Source organism: Cherax quadricarinatus, chromosome 1, assembly GCF_038502225.1.
Source record: "Cherax quadricarinatus isolate ZL_2023a chromosome 1, ASM3850222v1, whole genome shotgun sequence".
In the NCBI taxonomy this organism is placed as follows: Eukaryota; Metazoa; Arthropoda; class Malacostraca; order Decapoda; family Parastacidae; genus Cherax; species Cherax quadricarinatus.
In genome coordinates, this window is record NC_091292.1 from 5,294,704 (window position 1) to 5,318,303 (window position 23,600).

General features: G+C 42.8%; 2 protein-coding genes across 5 annotated transcripts in view; both read right to left on the bottom strand.

The window, feature by feature from the left end:
* Positions 1–23,600, bottom strand: part of LOC128690837 (uncharacterized) — a 480,921-nt gene that overhangs the window by 73,941 nt on the left and 383,380 nt on the right. The window lies entirely within an intron of this gene.
* ND-MWFE (NADH dehydrogenase (ubiquinone) MWFE subunit) lies at positions 10,794–12,499 on the bottom strand. The gene is made up of 3 exons (XM_070088583.1): positions 12,340–12,499; positions 11,298–11,384; positions 10,794–10,909 (listed from the first exon to the last, which is right to left on the bottom strand). Exons 1-3 carry the CDS (start codon positions 12,436–12,438, stop codon positions 10,871–10,873), a joined length of 225 nt encoding a protein of 74 aa, XP_069944684.1. The 5' UTR covers positions 12,439–12,499; the 3' UTR covers positions 10,794–10,870.

Here is a 23,600-nt window from a genome sequence, read left to right on the forward strand (position 1 = left end):
ACCTTTCTTATTATCATAAAACATTGTAAATGTTTGCCACATTTAAGGTTAATTTTTCAATTATACCCTACAGGTATCTCAAAATACTTTTCTAAACTATAATAATGACCTCCACTCAGTAGTATAGCACGCATGCTAATACCTTCAAATTTCAATGCAATATACCTGTAGCTTAGATATACAAATAAAATTTTGAAGAATGGCCTTAAATGTGGCTCAAGCGTTCTTTTTCCTCTGAAATTTCTAGTCATTTTAGAACTATCCTTATGACTATCAGTATCTATAATATTTTATAATTGCAGTATTATGTTGTGTTGGATTATATAATTTAAGATGTAAAATGATAATACTGTGTATCATACAGTTAAGTCTAAAATATAATTTTGAAAAGATCAATATTATTGTGGGGTGACTTTGAATAAAACTGTCTTCCACTTTCCCAGTTATTTTTATATGGAGTACATTGCTCTTATTATATTCACATAAGTGCTAACTCGTCAACCATTGTATATAACATGTATGTATATACTACTTTAATAAAAATTAATGCTCTTCTAAAAGAAGTCCGTCAGTTATTGCTTAATTACAAATATGTACATAATTAAGCAGTAATTAAAATTAGAGGAATACTATAATGATTTAAATTTGAGGAAGTCATCTGGTATATCTGTGTAGCGAGACTAGTATCTGCACATTATTCCTCATTAAATAACAGGATGTATTATCATCATCATCAAGGGAAATCGCTACACCTGTAGGGGTCTTATAGTTCCTGGGAAATAGTAGGTAATGTTTGACTCACAAAATCGTAATGACACGATTGCAAACAAACCATACCCCAGCCAGGATTGAACCCGCAGTCAGAGACTCTCTGACCGCGGGTTCAATCCCAGCCGGGGTATGGTAGGTAATGTTTGGTCCAAGAAAGGAAGAACAGTTCTGTTCCTTGAATTTGAGAACTTCACTAACATTAAAGCACTTGCTTTAGGATAACACTATGAAAAATGAAGTTTTATCATCACAACATTTACATTCTTACATAAGAAAGAAGGAACACTGCAACAGGCCTATTGACCCATGCAAAGCAGGTCCATGTCACCTCCTGGCTTAGACCAGTGACCCACCTAGTTGGGTCATTTCCACTTAAGGAAGGAGCACGGCATCTGACCTAGTAGCACAAGCTAGTCAGGTCCAACTAACACCCACTCGTGTATTTATCTAACCTATTATTAAAACTACACAATGTTTTCACTTCTATGACAGTACTCCTCTTCAAGGGGGGCTCCTTGGCGTGGTGAAGAGGCTCTTGGTCTGAGGAATTAACCTGTTGGTCTTCTTCCTCAGACCGAACCTAATTACCCCCCAATCTCCCCTCCCCTATCCCATCCTCCCCTTTTTCCTTTCCTCCTCCTCCTCCCCACCCCTCCCTTTTGCCCTTCCTCTTTTTGTCCTTTGGGATTTCTCCCACAGGCGCGCTAGTTCCTAGGTAGGGGAAAGGATACCGGGGTTCATCCCATTCCGTTGAGGTTCTTAGCGGTGGCGTAGTTTGCCGTGGAATCTGGATCGCCTGGGGATGTCCCGATCCCTCTCCGGTATCCCGGAGTAGCTTTGGGTGTCTTTCGGGCGACGAGTGTCTCTCTGGAAGCCACCTTTCGGATTCCGGGGGTGGTGGCCGAAGGAGGTATGCTTTGTGGCGGATATCCGGCCGCCCTCTCTTTTGTCCACCGAGGTAGCTCGGCAGATGTGAGGTTGCTATCCCGGATTGTTAGTTTACTAGCATGATGGGTAGGGTATGGCACGGGTTCCATGCTGCATCTGCTCTACTTGCGGTGCTGAGGTCCTCTTGGGCGCGGAGGGAGATTTCTGGCCCTTTCATTCCTCCTAGGAACTATCCCTCCCCAGTCCCCCCTTTTTTTATTCTTTTGTTATTTTTATTTTCTTTTCTTCTTTCTTTTTTTTTCTTAAAAACAAAAAGAAAGAAGTAACCTAACCATGGCAGCCCTAGTCCATGAACCTACTACCCCCGGGCCCCTTCTTGATACCGCACCCCGTTCTGACCCCGCCTCGTCTTTGGACCACTCTTCAGACATTCCTCATGCCTCTGTACCTATTGCCGGTGCTGTTTCCTCACCTGCTTCAGGTACTGAGGCCTCGACTGACTCCTTCGATTTATCGGACCTTCGCTCTCCTCTGACTATGCTTCCGGCCTCTCCCTCTACGGTGCGGCAATTTTCAAATCGCCGACCCGTTCCACGTCGGACCAACTCTGGTCCCACGCCTAAACGCCAACGACAATTACCTGCTGATGATACTTCTCCACCTTCTCGTTCTTCTCAGAAACGATCGACACGTCCTTCACTACCTTTCCACGCTCATTTTCAGACTGAACAATGGACTAAATTCTTCACTTTACGACCGACTTCCTCTACTGCCTATCTTTCTGACCATAGTATTGGCAAGGCACTCCTACGCCATGTTGGTAAAGATATTTCTTTTCATGCTCTTAAGAGCGGTACGCGCATCATTACTGTACAGAATGCTACCCAGGCTCATGAGCTCTCTTGTCTTTCCCATATCGATACTGTTCCTGTCACTCTTGAAAAACATCATTCCCTCAATTCTTGTAGTGGTACCGTCATTCTGCCCCATACCATAGTTCAACAAAATTTCCAGACATGTGGCACTGACATTCTTGAACAGCTGGAACTCCAAGATCTCCCAATCCTCAAGGTAGACACTTACGTTCTTCCTGCCCGTGGGCGGAGACGATACCCTAGCAATGTGGCTCGTTTAACTTTTGACAGCCGAGAACTCCCATCCTCAGTTTATATAGCAGGACATCGGTTACAAGTTCGAAAGGTGATCCCTACACCACAACAGTGTAGAAATTGCTGGCGATTTGGCCATCCAGCGAAATATTGCAGATCTATCGCCGAATGCCCAGTCTGTGGTGCCGATGACCATTCTAATACGTCTTGCAATCGATCTCCCTCTTGCCTTAACTGTCATGAGGCTCACCCTTCGTACTCTCGCCGTTGTCAAGTCTATTTAAACGAGCGGGAAATCCGTTACCTCAAAGAGACAGAAGGTCCCCCTTATGCCATGGCAGTTTCTCATCTCCGCCTCCAAGGGAAACTCCCACGTGTTTCTTATTCCCGTGTTTCAAAACGTCCCCCCACTTCTGGTACCCCATCTTCTACACCCACCTCTGTGGTTACCTCTCCCATAATCACTCCTGTATCTAATCCTTTTGCTGTCCTCGGCTCAGACGTCCCTACTTCAACGCCTCAGTCTAGTCTCGCTTCTTTGAGTTCTCTCTCACAAGCCTCAGTATCGACGAGACCTCGTACGACACCTCCTCCCAATCGTCCCTCTACTTCTCAAAAGTCAAAAAAAGGTCCGTTAGCACCTCCTACCCATCTTCCACCTCCTCATTTTACCCTCCCTGTCTCTGTCCCTGGTTCTTCCCCTCTCACTGGCTCAGTTACAAGTATAGAGGTTCACCCTCCTCCTCGTACTGTACCTTCCTCCCCTGTTCCCTCCCAAGTTTCTTCCTCTTCTGCCACCTCCCAGGTTCCTGCCTCTTCTGTCCCCTGCCACGCTTCTCCAGTTCCCTCCACCCTTTCGCCCCCCCCTACCTTGGTACAGTCCAATACAGTTCCAATCTTTACTCATCCTCCCCCTACCATTCCCAATATTGTCTCCCATACGACGTCTCTGAATTCCGAAACACTTGAAGCAATCTCTGAATATATTGCAGAGACCAAACCATCAATGGACACTGATCCACCTTCCACTCTTTCTCTCTCCTCTGCTCCATCTGCGCAACTCCTTTCTTCACAGTGCACCGTTCCTTCGCTGCTTGAACGTTTTCCACTGCCTCCGCATGTGGACTTTTCTAACCCCTCTAGTCCGTAGGAACCCTTACCTGCGGATTTCAAGTATCTTTATCATTGCCAATCATGGCTTATTTACAGTGGAATATACGCGGCCTCAGGGGTAATTGGGGTGAGCTTCAGATGTTACTCTCCCAGTTTGCCCCTGTTGGTGTTTGCTTACAGGAACCAAAATTACACTCTGCTGTTATTTCTCACATCTCAGGCTATAATTTATTGTATTCTTCAGATCCTTTTCCTGATGGGACCTTTAATGAAAGTGCCCTTCTTCTACACACTGATATTCCGTACCATCAGCTATTTGTTCATACTTCACTGCATTACACAGCAGCCCGTATCCACTTACATAGGTGGTATACGCTCTGTTCTTTATATCTCTCTCCTTCTCGGGCATTATCTATTCCGGATTTTGCCTTCCTTGTTTCGTCATTACCGCCACCGATTCTGTTACTCGGTGATTTTAATGCCCACCATTTCCTCTGGGGGGGGGGTCTCACTGTGATTCCCGTGGAATTCAGTTAGAGGCTTTTCTTGCCACCCACCCCCTCCATGTTTTAAATACAGGTACTCACACCCATTTTGATCCTCGGACTCATACTCTCTCTTGCATCGATCTCTCAGTCTGCTCTTCCTCCGCCGCATTAGACTTCACTTGGTCTGTTCTCCCGGACTTACATGACAGTGATCATTTCCCAATCATTCTTACTTCCCCTTCATATTCGCCACCTCTTCGCACCCCACGCTGGCAATTTAATCGGGCAAATTGGAACCTTTACTCACACCTAACTTTTTAAAGAGGTTCCTTCTTCGTCTTCTATTGATGAGCTTTTACACCTCTTCTCGTCCTCCGTTTTCACCGCAGCTTCTCATTCTATACCCCAAACTTTGGGCAGGCATTCTCAGAAATGCGTGCCTTGGTGGTCTCCTGCTTGTGCTCGTGCAGTACGTTTGAAACGCGCTGCATGGGGCAGGTACCGGTACAATAGAACCACAGAGCGACTCCTTGATTTTAAACAGAAGCGTGCGATCGCTCGCCGTGTCATCCGTGATGCTAAACGCACTTGCTGGCGAGATTGTCTCCACCATCACCTCTGCTTCCTCTATGAGTGCAGTCTGGAAAAAAGTACGAAAACTGAGTGGTAAATATTCTCCTGACCCGGCTCCTGTTCTGCGGGTTGCCGGTGTTGATATAGCAAACCCACTAGATGTTGCCAATGAAATTGGCAATCATCTGGTCCATATTTCTCAGGGACTCCATCTATGCCCCTCATTTCTTTCCTCAAAGTCTGCCAGAGAGTTAGCACCCTTGGACTTTTCTTTTCTCAGAGAAGAACAGTATAATGTGCCTTTTACACTTCAAGAACTGGAGGCAACACTCTCAGCTTGTCGATCATCGGCAGCTGGGCCCGACGACATTCATATTCGTATGCTACAACATTTACATCAGTCAGCCCTTGCAGTCCTATTACGCCTTTACAATCTTATTTGGTCACAAGGAGTTCTTCCACAGCTGTGGAAATCCGCCATTGTTCTCCCTTTCCGCAAACCAGGCACTACGGGACATGAAACCTCCCACTATCATCCCATTGCTCTTACCAGTGCAGTTTGCAAAGTAATGGAACACCTAGTAAATAGACGTTTAGTGTGGTATTTAGAGACACACAACAGTCTCTCCACTCGTCAATATGGCTTTCGTAAGGGACGTTCTACCATAGACCCCTTACTACGCTTGGATACGTATGTTCGTAATGCCTTTGCGAATAACCACTCGGTTATTGCCATATTTTTTGACCTTGAGAAGGCATATGACACAACTTGGAGGTATAATATTTTAGCCCAAGCCCACTCCTTAGGCCTTCGAGGCAATCTACCATCCTTCCTTAAGAACTTTTTAACTGACAGGCATTTCCGTGTTCGGGTTAATAATGTGCTCTCCCCGGACTTTATCCAAGCTGAAGGTGTCCCCCAGGGATGTGTTCTGAGCACAACACTTTTTCTCCTTGCTATTAATGATTTGGCCTCTAGTCTTCCATCAAATATTTGGTCATCACTCTTATGTTGATGACTTCGCTATTGCCTGTGCAGGTGCTGACTGTCACCTCATTACAGTTTCTCTCCAACATGCAGTCGACTGTGTTTCCAATTGGGCCACCACACGTGGGTTTAAATTTTCCAGCACTAAAACCCACCAAATCACTTTCACTAGACGCTCTGTCATCTCCGATCATCCTTTGTACCTCTATGGCTCCCGTATCCCTGAACGTGATACAGTCAAGTTTCTGGGCCTCCTCTTTGATCGTAGGTTATCCTGGAAACCTCACATTACCTCTCTGAAGGCAACTTGTCACAGCCGGCTGAACCTTCTTAAAACCCTTGCTCATCTTTCATGGGGAGCTGATCGTCGAACCCTCCTTCGCCTACATTCCACCCTTATTTTATCGAAACTTGATTATGGTGACCAGATCTATTCAGCGGCATCTCCTCCTACTCTCTCTAGCCTTAACCCCATTCATCACCAAGGATTACGTTTATGCCTTGGTGCTTTTCGCTCTTCCCCTGTCGAGAGCCTCTATGCAGAAGCGAACGTTCCATCCTTATCCGATCGCCGTGATGCCCATTGCCTGCGCTACTATGTACGCTCTCATGATCTCCGCAATCCTTCCATTTATAGAATGGTCACTGATATTAGTAGACATTCTTTATTTGTTCGCCGCCCCTGTTTACTCCGTCCCTTCTCTCTTCGCCTTCATTCGCTCTTGTCTTCTCTTCAACTACCACCTTTCTATGTACATGTAGCATCTCACTTTTCCCTACCCCCCTGGGAAGTTCCAGCTGTTCGAGTCTTTTCTTTCTCCTTCCCTTGCTCGAAAGCCCAACTGTCTACGGTCGCTTCCCGCTCTCTTTTTCTTGACCACTTTCACTCTCATTCTCATGCCATTGCTGTGTACACAGATGGCTCTAAGTCTTCTGACGGCGTAGGATTCGCAGCAGTGTTTCCAGACAGCGTCGTACAAGGGCATTTACTATCTTCGGCTAGTATTTTTACTGCTGAATTATATGCCATCCTTACAGCACTTATCCGTATTGCATCTATGCCTGTGTCATCATTTGTGGTTGTCTCAGACTCCCTTAGTGCTTTACAGGCTATACAAAAATTTGATACACCTCACCCCTTAGTCCTCCGTATCCAACTTTGGCTACGCCGCATCTTTACCAAGCATAAAGATATTGTTTTTTGTTGGGTCCCTGGTCATGTTGACGTACAGGGCAATGAACAGGCAGACACTGCTGCGCGGTCAGCAGTACATGACCTACCAGTTTCTTATAGAGGTATTCCATTTACGGACTATTTTGCTGCAATATCTTCCCACCTTCACACCCGTTGGCAACAACGTTGGTCTACTATGCTCGGCAACAAACTTCAATCTATTAAACCGAGTATAGGTTACTGGCCGTCTTCTTATCACCAGTGTCGAGGTTGGGAGACTACTCTCTCCCGTCTTCGCATTGGCCATACTCGTCTTACTCATGGATATCTCATGGAGAGGCGTCTTGCTCCTCTCTGTGAGAATTGCCAAGCTCCATTATCAGTCAGCCACATTCTTTTGGACTGCCCACTTTATCAACGAGCACGCACAATTTACCTCTGTTGTCGTCTTCGCTCCGCTGCTCTCTCTTTACCTTCCCTTCTCGCTGATGGACCCATCTTTCATCCGGACTCTCTCATTGACTTTTTGACAACAACTGACTTACTTCACAAATTCTGATACCTTCAGCCCTTTCTACTTCAATCTCTTGCTACCCTCTACCCCCGTACTATCCCCTGCCCCACTGTTTTCTGTAACCTGCTGATCATCCCTCCTCCCTTCTGCCATCCAATACCCTCGCTTCCTTCCCTACCCTGCAGCGCTGTATAGCCCTTGTGGCTTAGCGCTTCTTTTTGATTATAATAATAATAATATGACAGTACTCGGGAGTTTGTTCCACTCATCCACAAATATACTACCAAACCAATGCTTTCCTATATCCTTCCTGAATCTGAATTTTTCTGACTTGAAACCATTGCTGCGAGTCCTGTCTTGGCTGGAAAATGGGTGCCTTGATGCTGGCAAGAGGCTCTTAATCCAAGGAATTGGACCTATCCTCCTTTTCCTTGGATAAAACCTGATTGCCTCCATTCTCCCAGGTGCTGTATGACCTCTGTGTCGTGTAACAATAATGCACCAATTTTAACTTCTTTAACAAGGGAGTCCAGCCTTTGCACTAATTTTTTTCCCTCGTGTAATCATCCATACAGATTAAGCACTATCCTGAATATAATAATTATCTCATTTTCCAGTTCTTGACACTGTAGATCACCTCCATAGTAAACTTCTCTTTATTACTTTCCTTTGTCTATTTTATAATGTAATACTGTATTAATGAATTAGGGAAAATCATAGCTTCAAATATTGATCTCTTTGAGTGTTTCCCTATATGTATTTGCCTATAAATTACCTAAATTTCATGGCACTATTTCCAGTGACTCAAGTGGTAGCACCTTTGACTCTCGTCTGAAGGACCCGAATTCAATCCTGGCATAAGTGGAGACGTTGGTAATATTTCCTTACACCTGTTATCCCTGTTTACTTAGCAATAAACAGTTACTTGGGCATTAGCTGACCATTGTGGGTCTCCTTCTGTGAAATGGGATTGGACTCCAATGTAAATATGTACTAATCCTCTAGGTTAATAATCTGAATAAAATCTATCAATCACATGTACAGCAGTAAATCACTTTAATGTTTTTGTAATACCTTTCTTAATCCATTTACCATTCTCACATCTTCATTCTTCACATTCTGTAATTCTTGATCTACAGCCATCTCTTAAAGCCCCCCATCTTACAAAAAAAAAAAAAAAAAAAAAAAAAAAAAAAAAAAAAAAAAAAAAAAAAAAAAAAAAAAAAAAAAAAAAAAGCTACACTGTTGCAGCAGGAGGATTAGGTTGACTTCCAAAACATTTGTCTAGAATGTAAAGAATCATTATGGTTCATTACTTTGTTGCAAGAGCAGTTCTTGATTTATAGATTTAGTGCTTATTTTTTAATATCTTATATGTTTGTAGAAGAGGCTCTAAACCCATAGAGGTCATACGGTGCCTGGAGGAAAGAGAGGCAGTTGGATTCAATCCAAGGGAGGATAGATCAAATAGCTTGTATCGGGAGATCCTCGCTAGTATCGAGGCATCTGGCATGAAAATTTGTTACATCTTACACTTGTTTCTGCATAGTTGTGCTTTCTGGAATAATTTTTTTTGTTTTTTCCCAACAAGTCGGCCGTCTCCCACCGAGGCAGGGTGACCCAAAAAAGAAAGAAAATCCCCAAAGAGAAAATGCTTTCATCATCATTCAACACTTTCACCACACTCACACATAATCACTGTTTTTGCAGAGGTGCTCAGAATATAGAATATACTACCTTTAAAGCTTTCAAGATTGCAGAGAAACTGCTTAATTAGAAATCAGACTATACAATATTCTTTTTCTTAATTTTAAAAACCTTCCTGTGAAAATGTGTAGTACAGAATATTATTTTATGCTTACTGAGGAATGATGACAGTTTAATTTTGTTAAGAACTACATTTTATTTTTAATAAATTGAAACTTGAGTCCTGGAAATGGGAAGTACAATGCCTGCACTTTAAAGGAGGGGTTTGGGATATTGGCAGTTTGGAGGGATATGTTGTGTATCTTTATACGTATATGCTTCTAAACTGTTGTATTCTGAGCACCTCTGCAAAAACAGTGATAATGTGTGAGTGTGGTGAAAGTGTTGAATGATGATGAAAGTATTTTCTTTTTGGGGATTTTCTTTCTTTTTTAGGTCACCCTGCCTCGGTGGGAGACGGCCGAATTGTTGAAAAAAAAAAAAAAAAAATATTAAACTTTAAAAATGTCAGAATTACTTTAATGTATTTTTTTAGAGGTAGATATTAAAGCTTGATACAGTAATGAAGGATGGATATCAGACTTTCATTAACTATAAATCTAGTTCATCAGTTTACTCAAGCAAAATTTATGTATATGCCCTTAAGGGGCTCTAGATCCAAATCTGATTACCTCCCATTTCCCATATGACCACTACAGGTTTAGTGCTTCCCCCGATTTTACATGTACTTGAAAAGTGATGCAAGAAAACAAAGCCTAAACAAGGTCAGTTAATAGTACCTGTATTACTAACAAATGTTGGTTTTGGAGTCTTAAGATTGTTGCTTTACTTCTGAATACACCTCAAGGAAGGTTCCTTAATGCTGGTGGGCTCTTGAGCCAAGGAATTGGACTTGCCCTTCACTTTCTTGGATCAAACCTTATTGCCTCCTATTCACTGTTATATAACCCTTATGTTTTCAGTATCTCCCTCCATGTAGATAATAAAATGTATGTAGTACCAAACCCACAGGAGTCATACAGCACTTGGGGAAATAGGCATTGAAGTTTGATCCAAGAAAAGGGAACACTTCTATTAGATAGTCTCACACCAGCTGTGTGTAATCATCATAATTATTGGGGAGCACTAAACTGGTAGAATTATACAGCACATGTAAGGGGGGGGGGGTGGAAGGTATTCGGGCTCAATTCAGGGAACCATACCACAGATCCAATTCCCTGGATCAAGAGCCCTTCACCAGCATCAAGGAACCTCCCTTGAGGGAACCAGCTACATACAGCATAATAAAATCTCAAATTTAGGTAGTTTTCTGTATTTCACGAGTAACGAAAAAATTGAATGTTTCATGCAGCATTTTTTTTGGCATTCAGCTTGGAGACTAATTTGTACATAGTGTAAAATAAATTTTTTACACGTGTATATCCCATTATTCCCCTCTGACTTTATTAATGGCTCATGAAAACAAATATAAGCAACTATCATTTATTAAAAGATTTCATTTCCATAATTTATGATACTATATACAGTGTGTATTATTTGGACTCATTATTCAGATGGCTCTTCATCAGGAATGCCCTCCAGACCCTGCAAAATAAAAATACCACAGTAAGAGGAAATTACCACAAATACTAAATATGAAGGCCGTCACAAATACAGTACATACGTGAAATTAAGACACGTGCAACATCTGGGTAACTATTGTAGACGTTTCACCATCCAGTGGCTTTATCAATACAAATTCCAGGACATAACTTGACAGTAGAACTATGTACAGAAGATGAGGTAATCAGTCCCTCAACCTTGGAGTAGGTGCGAAGAGCACCATAGTCGTGGAGAATCTCCACGACTCAACTTCGGGTTTAAGTGCTAATGCTCGAGATTCACCACAAATACTGTATTAAGAAATAAGCTAATATACTAGATTGACAAGAGCACATAAGATTAACCTGAAAGAAACAACAAAATGACTCACAACTGCCTTGTAAGCGTTGCCAGTGAGGCGCTCATCCCTCAAGAACAAGAACCTTTGGTCCATATTGATTAGCTCTCGCTTGTACAACTGTAATAACAAGATGTGATAAATGATTAAATTTATTCAAGAATTAAGTTTATTTAAGTGCAGATCTACCTAAGTACAATTATCATTCATAACAACATATGTGTAAAAATAAATATGTCAAATATTAAATTATTAATAGCAAAATGTGATATAATTTATGAGACATTACTAAACAATATACATATATTAAGTATGAAATAATTTTTTAAAACAGCATTTGAACAAAAATACCAATGCAAAATTGCTCTGCATAACTATTGGCTTTCTGCATGCACAACTAAATGTAAAGTAAAAGGACACAAGTGCAACTAATGTGACATTTTATTGTGGCAACGTTTCGCTCTTCAGATTTATCAAGCCGTAACAGCTTGATAAAGCTGAAACATTGCCACAATAAAATGTCACATTAGTTGCACTTGTGTCCTTTTACTTTACATATTGTCGGTAATTCTACCAACTTTATTACAACTAAATGTCGCCCATCTCTATACAAACATACTGTATCGCGCTGAAATATTATTATTATACAGACCCCTGGCTGTCATCAAGAAGGCACTGGACAGATACCTAAAGTCAGTACCTGACCAGCCAGGCTGTGGTTCGTAAGTCAGCTTGCGTGCGACCAGCAGTAACAGCCTGGTTGATCAGACCCTGATACACCACTAGGCCTGGTCTCAGACCGAGCCGCAGGGGCGGTGACCCCCAGAACCCTCTCCAGGTAAACTCCAGGTAGTTACTATGTCTTTCTGCTCAAAAATATTAACTGTTTTCATTTATTGCAGACTGAAGGCTAGCATATGTTACATTAAAACATCATCTTTGAGGGTCTAAAATAACAATAAAAAACACTGAGTTTCCTCCTAGAAATTAAGTACAGTGTATGTAATTTTAGTTTTTTTGGAAATAGAAATTCCGGTTTGATTTAAAATAACAGTTAGAAATATTATATACTCACGTTATCATAGGCTAATTTATGAAGGCCAGCTATTAATATAGCAGGGAGGCCTAGAGCGCCAACAACCAGGGAAAAGGAAGGAATAATATTGTACCACATTATAGCAGATGATGAAGTGTTCCACTTTTGTTGGGGTTGTTAAGGGCCAGTAAACCTAACGCCTTGGTGAGCTTTGAGTCCGGGTCCTGAAAAATATTTCACACATCAGGGCGGGAATTATATAGGAGAAACGGAACGATTAGTATATTCAGATACAGCTACACATTAATACAAGTACATAATTTATCATACATAGCAGCATATGTGTAGAATAACTAGGATAACCCTAAAAAGTCAAAGTGACATTTCCGTTATGTTCTTTGTAATATCTTACTATTCAAACCTTAAAAGTTAAAAAGCTAAGTAACTCAACTGTGTGAAAAGTAGTTACAATCAAAGGATATACAGTAGGAATAAGGTAAACTGAGTTATTTACATTGACATTAAAGGTGGACCCCTTTGCCTAAACCCCAGCAGAGATAGACAGATTATGTGAAACTAATGAGCATAATACAAATAGGTGAGGACCCTGAAAGACTGAATGGACTTGGACAGGCTACAGATCTGGTCTGACAGATGGCTACTAGAATTCAACTCCAGCAACTGTAAGGCTGTGAATATTGGGGATGGCCAAAAAAGACTGCAGACAGAGTACAGGATCCGGGGCAAAAGTTGCTTACTTCACTCAAGAAGGATCTTGGGGTGAACATTGTACCAAGCATATTGCCCGTAGCACACATCAACAGACAAACTGCTGCAGTAAATGCATGTCTGTCTTTTGGAAACCTAAGCAAGGAGTCATTCACGACACTGTATACAGCATATGTTAGGCCCATATTTAACTATACAGCACCAATATGGAACCCACAGCTTTTCAGGTATGTCAAGAAACTAGAGAAAGTGCAGAAGTTTACAATTAGACTAATACCGGAGCTGAAGGGTATGCAAGATGAAGTGAGATTAAGGGAGCTAAACCTGATTACATTAGAAGAAAGAAAGGTGGACTGGAATACACTGTTTGAGAGAGAGGAAACGGGAACACGAGGACACAGATGGATGTTGAAAATACATAAAAGTCACATGGATGTTAGAACGGGGGAGTGGTAGTTTACCTGGAGAGAGTTCCGGGGGTCAACGCCACCGCGGCCCGGTCTGTGACCAGGCCTCCTGGTGGATCAGAGCCTGATCAACCAGGCTGTTGCTGCTGGCTGCACGCAAACAAACGTACGAGCCACAGCCCGGCTGGTCAGGAACCGACTTTAGGTGCTTGTCCAGTGCCAGCTTGAAGACTGCCAGGGGTCTGTTGGTAATCTCCCTTATGTATGCTGGGAGGCAGTTGAACAGTCTCGGGCCCCTGACACTTATTGTATGGTCTCTTAACGTGCTAGTGACACCCCTGCTTTTCATTGGGTGGATGTTGCATCGTCTGCCAAGTCTTTTGCTTTCGAGTGATTTTCGTGTGCAAGTTCGGTACTAGTCCCTCTAGGATTTTCCAGGTGTATATAATCATGTATTTCTCCCGCCTGCGTTCCAGGGAATACAGTTTTAGGAACCTCAAGCGCTCCCAGTAATTGAGGTGTTTTATCTCCGTTATGCGCGCCGTGAAGGTTCTCTGTACATTTTTCTAGGTCAGCAATTTCACCTGCCTTGAAAGGTGCTGTTAGTGTGCAGCAATATTCCAGCCTAGATAGAACAAGTGACCTGAAGAGTGTCATCATGGGCTTGGCCTCCCTAGTTTTGAAGGTTCTCATTATCCATCCTGTCATTTTTCTAGCAGATGCGATTGATACAATGTTATGGTCCTTGAAGGTGAGATCCTCAGACATGATCACTCCCAGGTCTTTGACGTTGGTGTTTTGCTCTATTTTGTGGCCAGAATTTGTTTTGTACTCTGATGAAGATTTAATTTCCTCGTGTTTACCATATCTGAGTAATTGAAATTTCTCATCGTTGAACTTCATATTGTTTTCTGCAGCCCACTGAAAGATTTGGTTGATGTCCGCCTGGAGCCTTGCAGCAAGTGTCTGCAATGGAAGACACTGTCATGCAGATTCGGGTGTCATCTGCAAAGGAAGACACGGTGCTGTGGCTGACATCCTTGTCTATGTCGGATATGAGGATGAGGAACAAGATGGGAGCGAGTACTGTGCCTTGTGGAACAGAGCTTTTCACCGTAGCTGCCTCGGACTTTACTCTGTTGACTACTACTCTCTGTGTTCTGTTAGTGAGGAAATTATAGATCCATCGACCGACTTTTCCTGTTATTCCCTTAGCACGCATTTTGTGCGCTATTACGTCATGGTCACACTTGTCGAAGGCTTTTGCAAAATCTGTATGTATTACATCTGCATTCTTTTTGTCTTCTAGTGCATTTAGGACCTTTTCGTAGTGATCCAATAGTTGAGACAGACAGGAGCGACCTGTTCTAAACCCATGTTGCCCTGGGTTGTGTAACTGATGGGTTTCTAGATGGGTGGTGATCTTGCTTCTTAGGACCCTTTCAAAGATTTTTGATATGGGATGTTAGTGCTATCGGTCTGTAGTTCTTTGCTGTTGCTTTACTGCCCCCTTTGTGGAGTGGGGCTATGTCTGTTGTTTTTAGTAACTGTGGGACGACCTCCGTATCCATGCTCCCTCTCCATAGGATGGAAAAGGCTCGTGATAGGGGCTTCTTGCAGTTCTTGATGAACACGGAGTTCCATGAGTCTGGCCCTGGGGCAGAGTGCATGGGCATGTCATTTATCGCCTGTTCGAAGTCATTTGGCGTCAGGATAACATCGGATAGGCTTGTGTTAACCAAATTTTGTGGCTCTCTCATAAAAAATTCATTTTGATCTTCGACTCTCAGTCTGGTTAGCGGCTTGCTAAAAACTGAGTCATATTGGGACTTGAGTAGCTCACTCATTTCCTTGCTGTCATCTGTGTAGGACCCATCTTGTTTAAGTAGGGGCCCAATACTGGAAGTTGTTCTCGACTTTGATTTGACATAGGAGAAGAAATACTTTGGGTTTCTTTCGATTTCATTTATGGCTTTTAGTTCTTCCCGCGATTCCTGACTCCTATAAGATTCCTTTAGCTTAAGTTCGATGCTTGCTATTTCTCTGACCAGTGTTTCCCTACGCATTTCAGATATATTGACCTCTTTTAGCCGCTCTGTTATTCTTTTCCGTGGCCTGTAAAGGGAGCGCCTGTCTCTTTCTATTTTACATCTACTCCTCCTTTTTCTTAGAGGAATAAGCCTTGTGCATACATCGAGTGCCACCAAGTTAATCTGTTCTAGGCATAAGTTGGGGTCTGTGTTGCTTAGTATATCTTCCCAGCTTATATCGGTTAGGACTTGGTTTACTTGGTCCCACTTTATGTTTTTGTTATTGAAGTTGAATTTGGTGAATGCTCCCTCGTGACTAGAAGCAGGATCAATACATAACTTTAAGAAGGGGTGCGCTAATACTCTCGAAACCAGGAGACAGTGAACCCAGTAAAGACAAGCGAAAAGGTGAGGTCAGGCGCTGAGACTCGACTTTTGCAACCACATATAGGTGAGTTTTCAACTGTTCCTCCCAACTGAGTCAGCAACAACAGGCTTTCCGTAAACCTAGAAGAAACTGATGATGACGTATTGAATCTCTCACATCTCTGTCTCTCTGTCTCTCTGTCTCTCTCTCTCTCTCTCTCTCTCTCTCTCTCTCTCTCTCTCTCTCTGTCAGACGTTTTTGGCTTATCTTAGGATAAATAAGACACATGTGCAACACATGGGCATCTTCAACATTCTCCTTTGTATGGACTGATAAAGTCACTGTGTAGCGAAACGTTTCCTCAGTAAAGATTCCCAAGTGTTGCACAAGTGTCTAATTACCAACTTGTCGGTTCTCTGAACCATTTATTTACATATCTTAGGATAATTTCCACGTAATGTTTGATAACTATGCTTATGTGCTCCCGGTTTTTCTCGTGTTTCACGGTCGCTCTTACGTGCTAGAACTTTAATTTGTGTCATTAATCCTATACGATACATCCCTCTAGCGCCTGGAACCAATCTTGGGCGGAAAACATTATATACTGAGTCAAAAAAGGAGAATTAGTGTGCACTGCGTAGCAGAGTTTACTGCCAGAGGGGAATCATAGGCCTATGTCCCGTGTGGAAAAAAATAATAATAATTGAACTTTTCATGTCAGAGGAAAGAAAGTCTCCCTGATATCATTGAGTATACATAGTGTATAGTGTATACTACAGTGGCTCCCTAGTATATTGTTGATAAAGGCTAAAGTGTCATTTGAAAACAGGTGAATTTGTAAATGAAGGGATAAGCCTATAGAGGAAGGTGCCAGAAGTCGCCAGAAACTTACCACAGGTCAGCTGTTTTTAATAATCTTCCTGGCCTGCTAGTGTACTCGCATATAATCTAGTGATACCAGTGAATAGCAGAATACAGTGTTGTAGTAGCAACTAACCAGTATTATAATGGTACTTAGTGGAGTGGAGTGACTTTCATTAGTTTCTTTTTCTTGAAATACCAGACGTTACTGTGAATTTCATATAACCTGTAGTTACCAGCGGTCGCATTATACACAACGAGAAGCAATTATTACTACAGAAAAAGCGTCCTTCCTCCAAAATTTGCACCAGTCAACTATAGTGATAATATAGCATTTATTGCGGTGGAGACGGGGAAAAAAAAAAAAAAAAAAAAATAGAAAAGCCAGATACAGCGATTGATAAACAAGGAGGTGACCGTTCGTCATTGTAGGAGCTGCCAGATATCACCGGCTCTTCAACACGCAAGTTATACTTTTGTATCAGTCAAATCACATATTACTCGGGTAGATAATTTCCAGTAGATCCTTCATGTGTTAGCTCAAATCACCGACCAGTATGTTTTAAATAAGTGACCCACTGATCAGAGCAGATCGACTGGTCCAAACCCTTGACTGGTCCGAACCCTTGACTGGTCCGAACCCTTGACTGGTCCGAACCCTTGACTGGTCCGAACCCTTGACTGGTCCGAACCCGGGACTGGTTTCAAACAGTTTCGTTGGACAATAAAGCAGACTGTAAACGGATGGGGTTGTAGGCGCCCTTATAAACACAAACATTATAAATCAGGAACGTGACGGTAAGCTGTCCAATATACAAAAAGAGTTAGAAACAGAAATACAAATAGCTAGAGCTTCATTTAAGGTTATTAATATAATATTCAAGAATTTGCTAGTAGAATTGCAGTAAATCAACCATTCAAATCATTATGAAGCTGTGTGTAGTCTGTGGTCAGTCAAACAAACGGGCCTCAACATGGATAAATTGTCATTTTTGTGGAAATTGGTGTCACGCCCCTTGTGCAGATATCCCAGAACTAGCTACAAGCAGTATTAAAACAGAGAAGTGTTTTTGGGTATGCCCAAATGAGGAAAATCTGTGGACTAAAATCACAAGGGTATTAAAAGAGGATAACATCAAAGCTGCTTTCATAGAAAACCTGGAAGCTTTCTACAACAGATGGGAACATAAAAAGTATGGGCTGAATGGTACTGCCCTTGATACTGGCCATGTAGTCACAAACTGTAAGGCTGGAGGTGATGTCCTGGGAGACAGTAATAGTAAAGCTGGAGGTGCTGTCCTGGGAGACAGTAATGGTGAAGCTGGAGGTGCTGTCCTGGGAGACAGTAATGGTGAAGCTGGAGGTGCTGTCCTGGGAGACAGAAATGGTGAAGCGGGAGATACTGTCCTGGGAGACAGTAATGATGAAGCTGGAGATTTTGTCCAGGTAGTCGGGAATTATACGCAGGAAGGAATACATATAAATGACCTCATAGGGGATAGGAGCCATAGTAGGGAAACAAGTGTAGTCAAAGATAAGATAAAACCAATATTGCAAACTAGAAATACCGCAGGAAATAGCAAACAAGAGGACTCCAATAGCAATAGTGAGGATAAATTACCAAAAACAACTGGTGGGAGCTCCATTGTTGGTGCTAGGGAGGATAGAAGTAAGACAGGGAAACATGCACCAACAGGGAATACAGTCACAGAAACCCAAGGCAAGCGGAAACCAAGCCTGTGCACATACTATGCACTTGGTATCTGCTGGCATGGGAGATCTGGAAAAACAGATGGGACGTGCAACTATGACCACCCTAGAAAATGCCATGCCCATATGACAACAGGAAAATGCAAACTCCCTTCCTGTAAGCTTTTTCACCCTGAAATGTGTACCTCTTCAGTACAGGAAAGACTGTGCTATAACTTAAATTGCCAGGCATACCATCTAAAGGGGACAAAAAGACACAAAACATCCAGGCCATGGGAAAACCTGGGTAGCCACAGCCACTCAAGAGGGAGAGGTTTTTTAGTGCCAGGAAGGAAAAAAAACTGGCAGGAAATGGCAGAAATCGTACACCAAATCCAGTCATTCCTGGAGTGGAACCACAGTCGATGGCCTCCACTCCAAACCAACAGATACAGATACTAATGCCGGAAAAAAAATCCCCCCCCCAGTACCAACAATACCACCAGTCCGATAACATTCTTCTTTGCAAATATACAGGGTCTAAAGCCAGCAACAAACAACAAAATACCTTTCATCCGTGGACTGCTTGCAGAGGCAAAGGCAATGTTCGCGGCTTTCACTGAGACCCACAAAGGATCACTTGGACAACGAAATATGGATCCCAGGTTACAACCTATACAGATGTGACAGAGTGAACAGGTAAAAGGGGGGGGTTGGCCTGTACATTGCAGAGTCACTTGTTTGCACAGAACTGCTAAATGCCTCAAATGATGTAGTGGAAGTTTTAGCAGTAAAGGTCGAGAACCAAAACCTAGTCATTGTGATAGTCTACAAGCCTCCGGATGCAACATCCCAGCAATTCCAGGAACAGCTGTTAAAAATTGACCACTGTCTGGAAAACCTTCCAGCTCCTGCACCCAACATCTTGCTCCTGGGGGATTTCAACTTAAGGCACCTAAAATGGAGGAATATAGCAAATAATATTGTTGCAGTAATAACACCAGGAGGCAGCTCTGATGAAAACTCACACTCACGCGAGCTTTTAAATCTCTGCACAAAATTCAATTTAAACCAGCAAATAATAGAGCCTACTAGACTGGAGAATACACTAGACCTCATCTTCACTAACAATGATGATCTGATAAGAAATATCACCATATCAAAAACAATATACTCAGATCACAACATAATTGAGGTTCAGTCATGTATGCGCGGAGCCCCAGACCGACATAAGGAGATTAGTCACGAGGGAGCATTCACCAAATTCAACTTCAATAACAAAAACATAAAGTGGGACCAAGTAAACCAAGTCCTAACCGATATAAGCTGGGAAGATATACTAAGCAACACAGACCCCAACTTATGCCTAGAACAGATTAACTCGGTAGCACTCGATGTATGCACAAGGCTTATTCCTCTAAGAAAAAGGAGTAGTAGATGTAAAACAGAAAGAGACAGGCGCTCCCTTTACAGGCGACGGAAAAGAATAACAGAGCGGCTAAAAGAGGTCAATATATCTGAAATGCGTAGGGAGACACTGGTCAGAGAAATAGCAAGCATCGAACTTAAGCTAAAAGAATCCTTTAGGAGTCAGGAATCGCGGGAAGAACTAAAAGCCATAAATGAAATCGAAAGAAACCCAAAGTATTTCTTCTCCTATGCCAAATCAAAATCGAGAACAACGTCCAGTATTGGGCCCCTACTTAAACAAGATGGGTCCTACACAGATGACAACAAGGAAATGAGTGAGCTACTCAAGTCCCAATATGACTCAGTTTTTAGCAAGCCGCTAACCAGACTGAGAGTCGAAGATCAAAATGAATTTTTTATGAGAGAGCCACAAAATTTGATTAACACAAGCCTATCCGATGTTATCCTGACGCCAAATGACTTCGAACAGGCGATAAATGACATGCCCATGCACTCTGCCCCAGGGCCAGACTCATGGAACTCTGTTCATCAAGAACTGCAAGAAGCCCCTATCACGAGCCTTTTCCATCCTATGGAGAGGGAGCATGGACACGGGGGTCGTCCCACAGTTACTAAAAACAACAGACATAGCCCCACTCCACAAAGGGGGCAGTAAAGCAACAGCAAAGAACTACAGACCAATAGCACTAACATCCCATATCATAAAAATCTTTGAAAGGGTCCTAAGAAGCAAGATCACCACGCATCTAGAAACCCATCAGTTACACAACCCAGGGCAACATGGGTTTAGAACAGGTTGCTCCTGTCTGTCTCAACTATTGGACCACTACGACAAGGTCCTAAATGCACTAGAAGACAAAAAGAATGCAGATGTAATATATACAGACTTTGCAAAAGCCTTCGACAAGTGTGACCATGGCGTAATAGCGCACAAAATGCGTGCTAAAGGAATAACAGGAAAAGTCGGTCGATGGATCTATAATTTCCTAACAGAACACAGAGTAGTCGTCAACAGAGTAAAGTCCGAGGCAGCTACGGTGAAAAGCTCTGTTCCACAAGGCACAGTACTCGCTCCCATCTTGTTCCTCATCCTTATATCCGACATAGACAAGGATGTCAGCCACAGCACCGTGTCTTCCTTTGCAGATGACACCCGAATCTGCATGACAGTGTCTTCCATTGCAGACACTGCAAAGCTCCAGGCAGACATCAACCAAATCTTTCAGTGGGCTGCAGAAAACAATATGAAGTTCAACGATGAGAAATTTCAATTACTCAGATATGGTAAACCTGAGGAAATTAAATCTTCATCAGAGTACAAAACAAATTCTGGCCACAAAATAGAGCGAAACACCAACGTCAAAGACCTGGGAGTGATCATGTCGGAGGATCTCACCTTCAAGGACCATAACATTGTATCAATCGCATCTGCTAGAAAAATGACAGGATGGATAATGAGAACCTTCAAAACTAGGGAGGCCAAGCCCATGATGACACTCTTCAGGTCACTTGTTCTATCTAGGCTGGAATATTGCTGCACACTAACAGCACCTTTCAAGGCAGGTGAAATTGCCGACCTAGAAAATGTACAGAGAACTTTCACGGCGCGCATAACGGAGATAAAACACCTAAATTATTGGGAGCGCTTGAGGTTCCTAAACCTGTATTCCCTGGAACGCAGGAGGGAGAGATACATGATTATATACACCTGGAAAATCCTAGAGGGACTAGTACCGAACTTGCACACGAAAATCACCCACTACGAAAGCAAAAGACTTGGCAGACAATGCACCATCCCCCCAATGAAAAGCAGGGGTGTCACTAGCACGTTAAGAGACCATACAATAAGTGTCAGGGGCCCGAGACTGTTCAACTGCCTCCCAGCACACATAAGGGGGATTACCAACAGACCCCTGGCAGTCTTCAAGCTGGCACTGGACAAGCACCTAAAGTCAGTTCCGGATCAGCCGGGCTGTGGCTCGTATGTTGGTTTGCGTGCAGCCAGCAGCAACAGCCTGGTTGATCAGGCTCTGATCCACCAGGCGGCCTGGTCTCAGACCGGGCCGCGGGGGCGTTGACCCCGAAACTCTCTCCAGGTAAACTCCAGGTAAAACCTCTGGTCACTGCAGGTGGCCCCTCGACCCTCACAATCTTATCCATATCTATCCGAGACCAGTATAAATTGGGTAGCACCCTCAGGTACGGCGCTACTAATTAACTGTGGACTGTATAGATTATATTAGTTTAACTGAATGAAGGAGGGGGGGTAGGTTACACATGGATATATCCATCAAGGAAAAACACTTGTACATAATCCCACCATTTACCAGATATTCTCTGGTGGTCACTTGATGTGGCTAGATCACCCATAACCTATCCAATTAAAACATACCTAACTGGCCAGCATCAGTCTGCTATAACTAGAAAGGTTACTTAACTGTGGGTGATTGATGCTCCTTATTTCCTCCATTCACCATCTCATTTCGATGTCCTGCTACACCGACACGGTTCTTATTCCAGCAGGACGAGGTATCCGTTGGTTTGTCCCGGTTTAGAAGTCGTGATTCCATAAAACTTGGCTACCCTCGGGACGAGAACCACGCGTTCACTCGGAGCAGGGCGATTTATTTCACTTCCCGCATTCTCTTAACTTAATGTTATTATCACTGATTACATTACCATTCACAAGACGATTTAACGTCTCATAATTATTATACACATTAGAGGTCACTCCATTAAGATCTGAGACCGATGAGTGAGGATTAACTCACGGGTAATTTCCCCTGGACACATTCCATGGCGGCACACCCGTCACCCCCGGTCCTACTATTATACACTTATTTTACCACTTTATTACGGTGGTCACATAAATCACGTTCCCTCACTCTTCACCAGGAACAGTTACGACACTTCCTATTAGGAAGTGAGGCCTATATTAATCCTTAGGCCGCCGTGAACGCCAGTTTCCTGATCCCATGTTTCACAGCTTCCTCACTACATTCAAAACACTCCCGCCTCCTCGTGCCCCAGCTCGACCTACACCCCCGCACATCTGCGCAGGCGCAGCGGGAACTCAGTTGGTTCCATTCAAAATACAAATACATTTTGACCCAAATCAACACATTAAACACTTATTAGGCACTATAGCTTCGGAAATTAAATAATTTCCAGACTACTGTTCAACTATGACATAATTCTTAGTGTTAAGTAGTCTGTAAGCCAATAATGTTAAGTCGGCCCATAATGCCTAAGCATAATAGAGGTTCTCTTTGCATTGCAACTCATTATTGTAAATACATAATCTCAATGTACTATTTGCAAAGACAAAAATTATATGTATGATATAATAATTGTACTTACGCCAAACCAACAGATACAGATACTAATGCCGGGAAAAAAATCCCCCCCCAGTACCAACAATACCACCAGTCCGATGACATTCTTCTTTGCAAATATACAGGGTCTAAAGCCAGCAACAAACAATAAAATACCTTTCATCCGTGGACTGCTTGCAGAGGCAAAGGCAATGTTCGCGGCTTTCACTGAGACCCACATAAAGGATCACTTGGACAACGAAATATGGATCCCAGGTTACAACCTATACAGATGTGACAGAGTGAACAGGCAAAAGGATGGGGGGTTGGCCTGTACATTGCAGAGTCACTTGTTTGCACAGAACTGCTTAATGCCTCAAATGATGTAGTGGAAGCTTTAGCAGTAAAGGTCGAGAACCAAAACCTAGTCATTGTGGTAGTCTACAAGCCTCTGGATGCAACATCCCAGCAA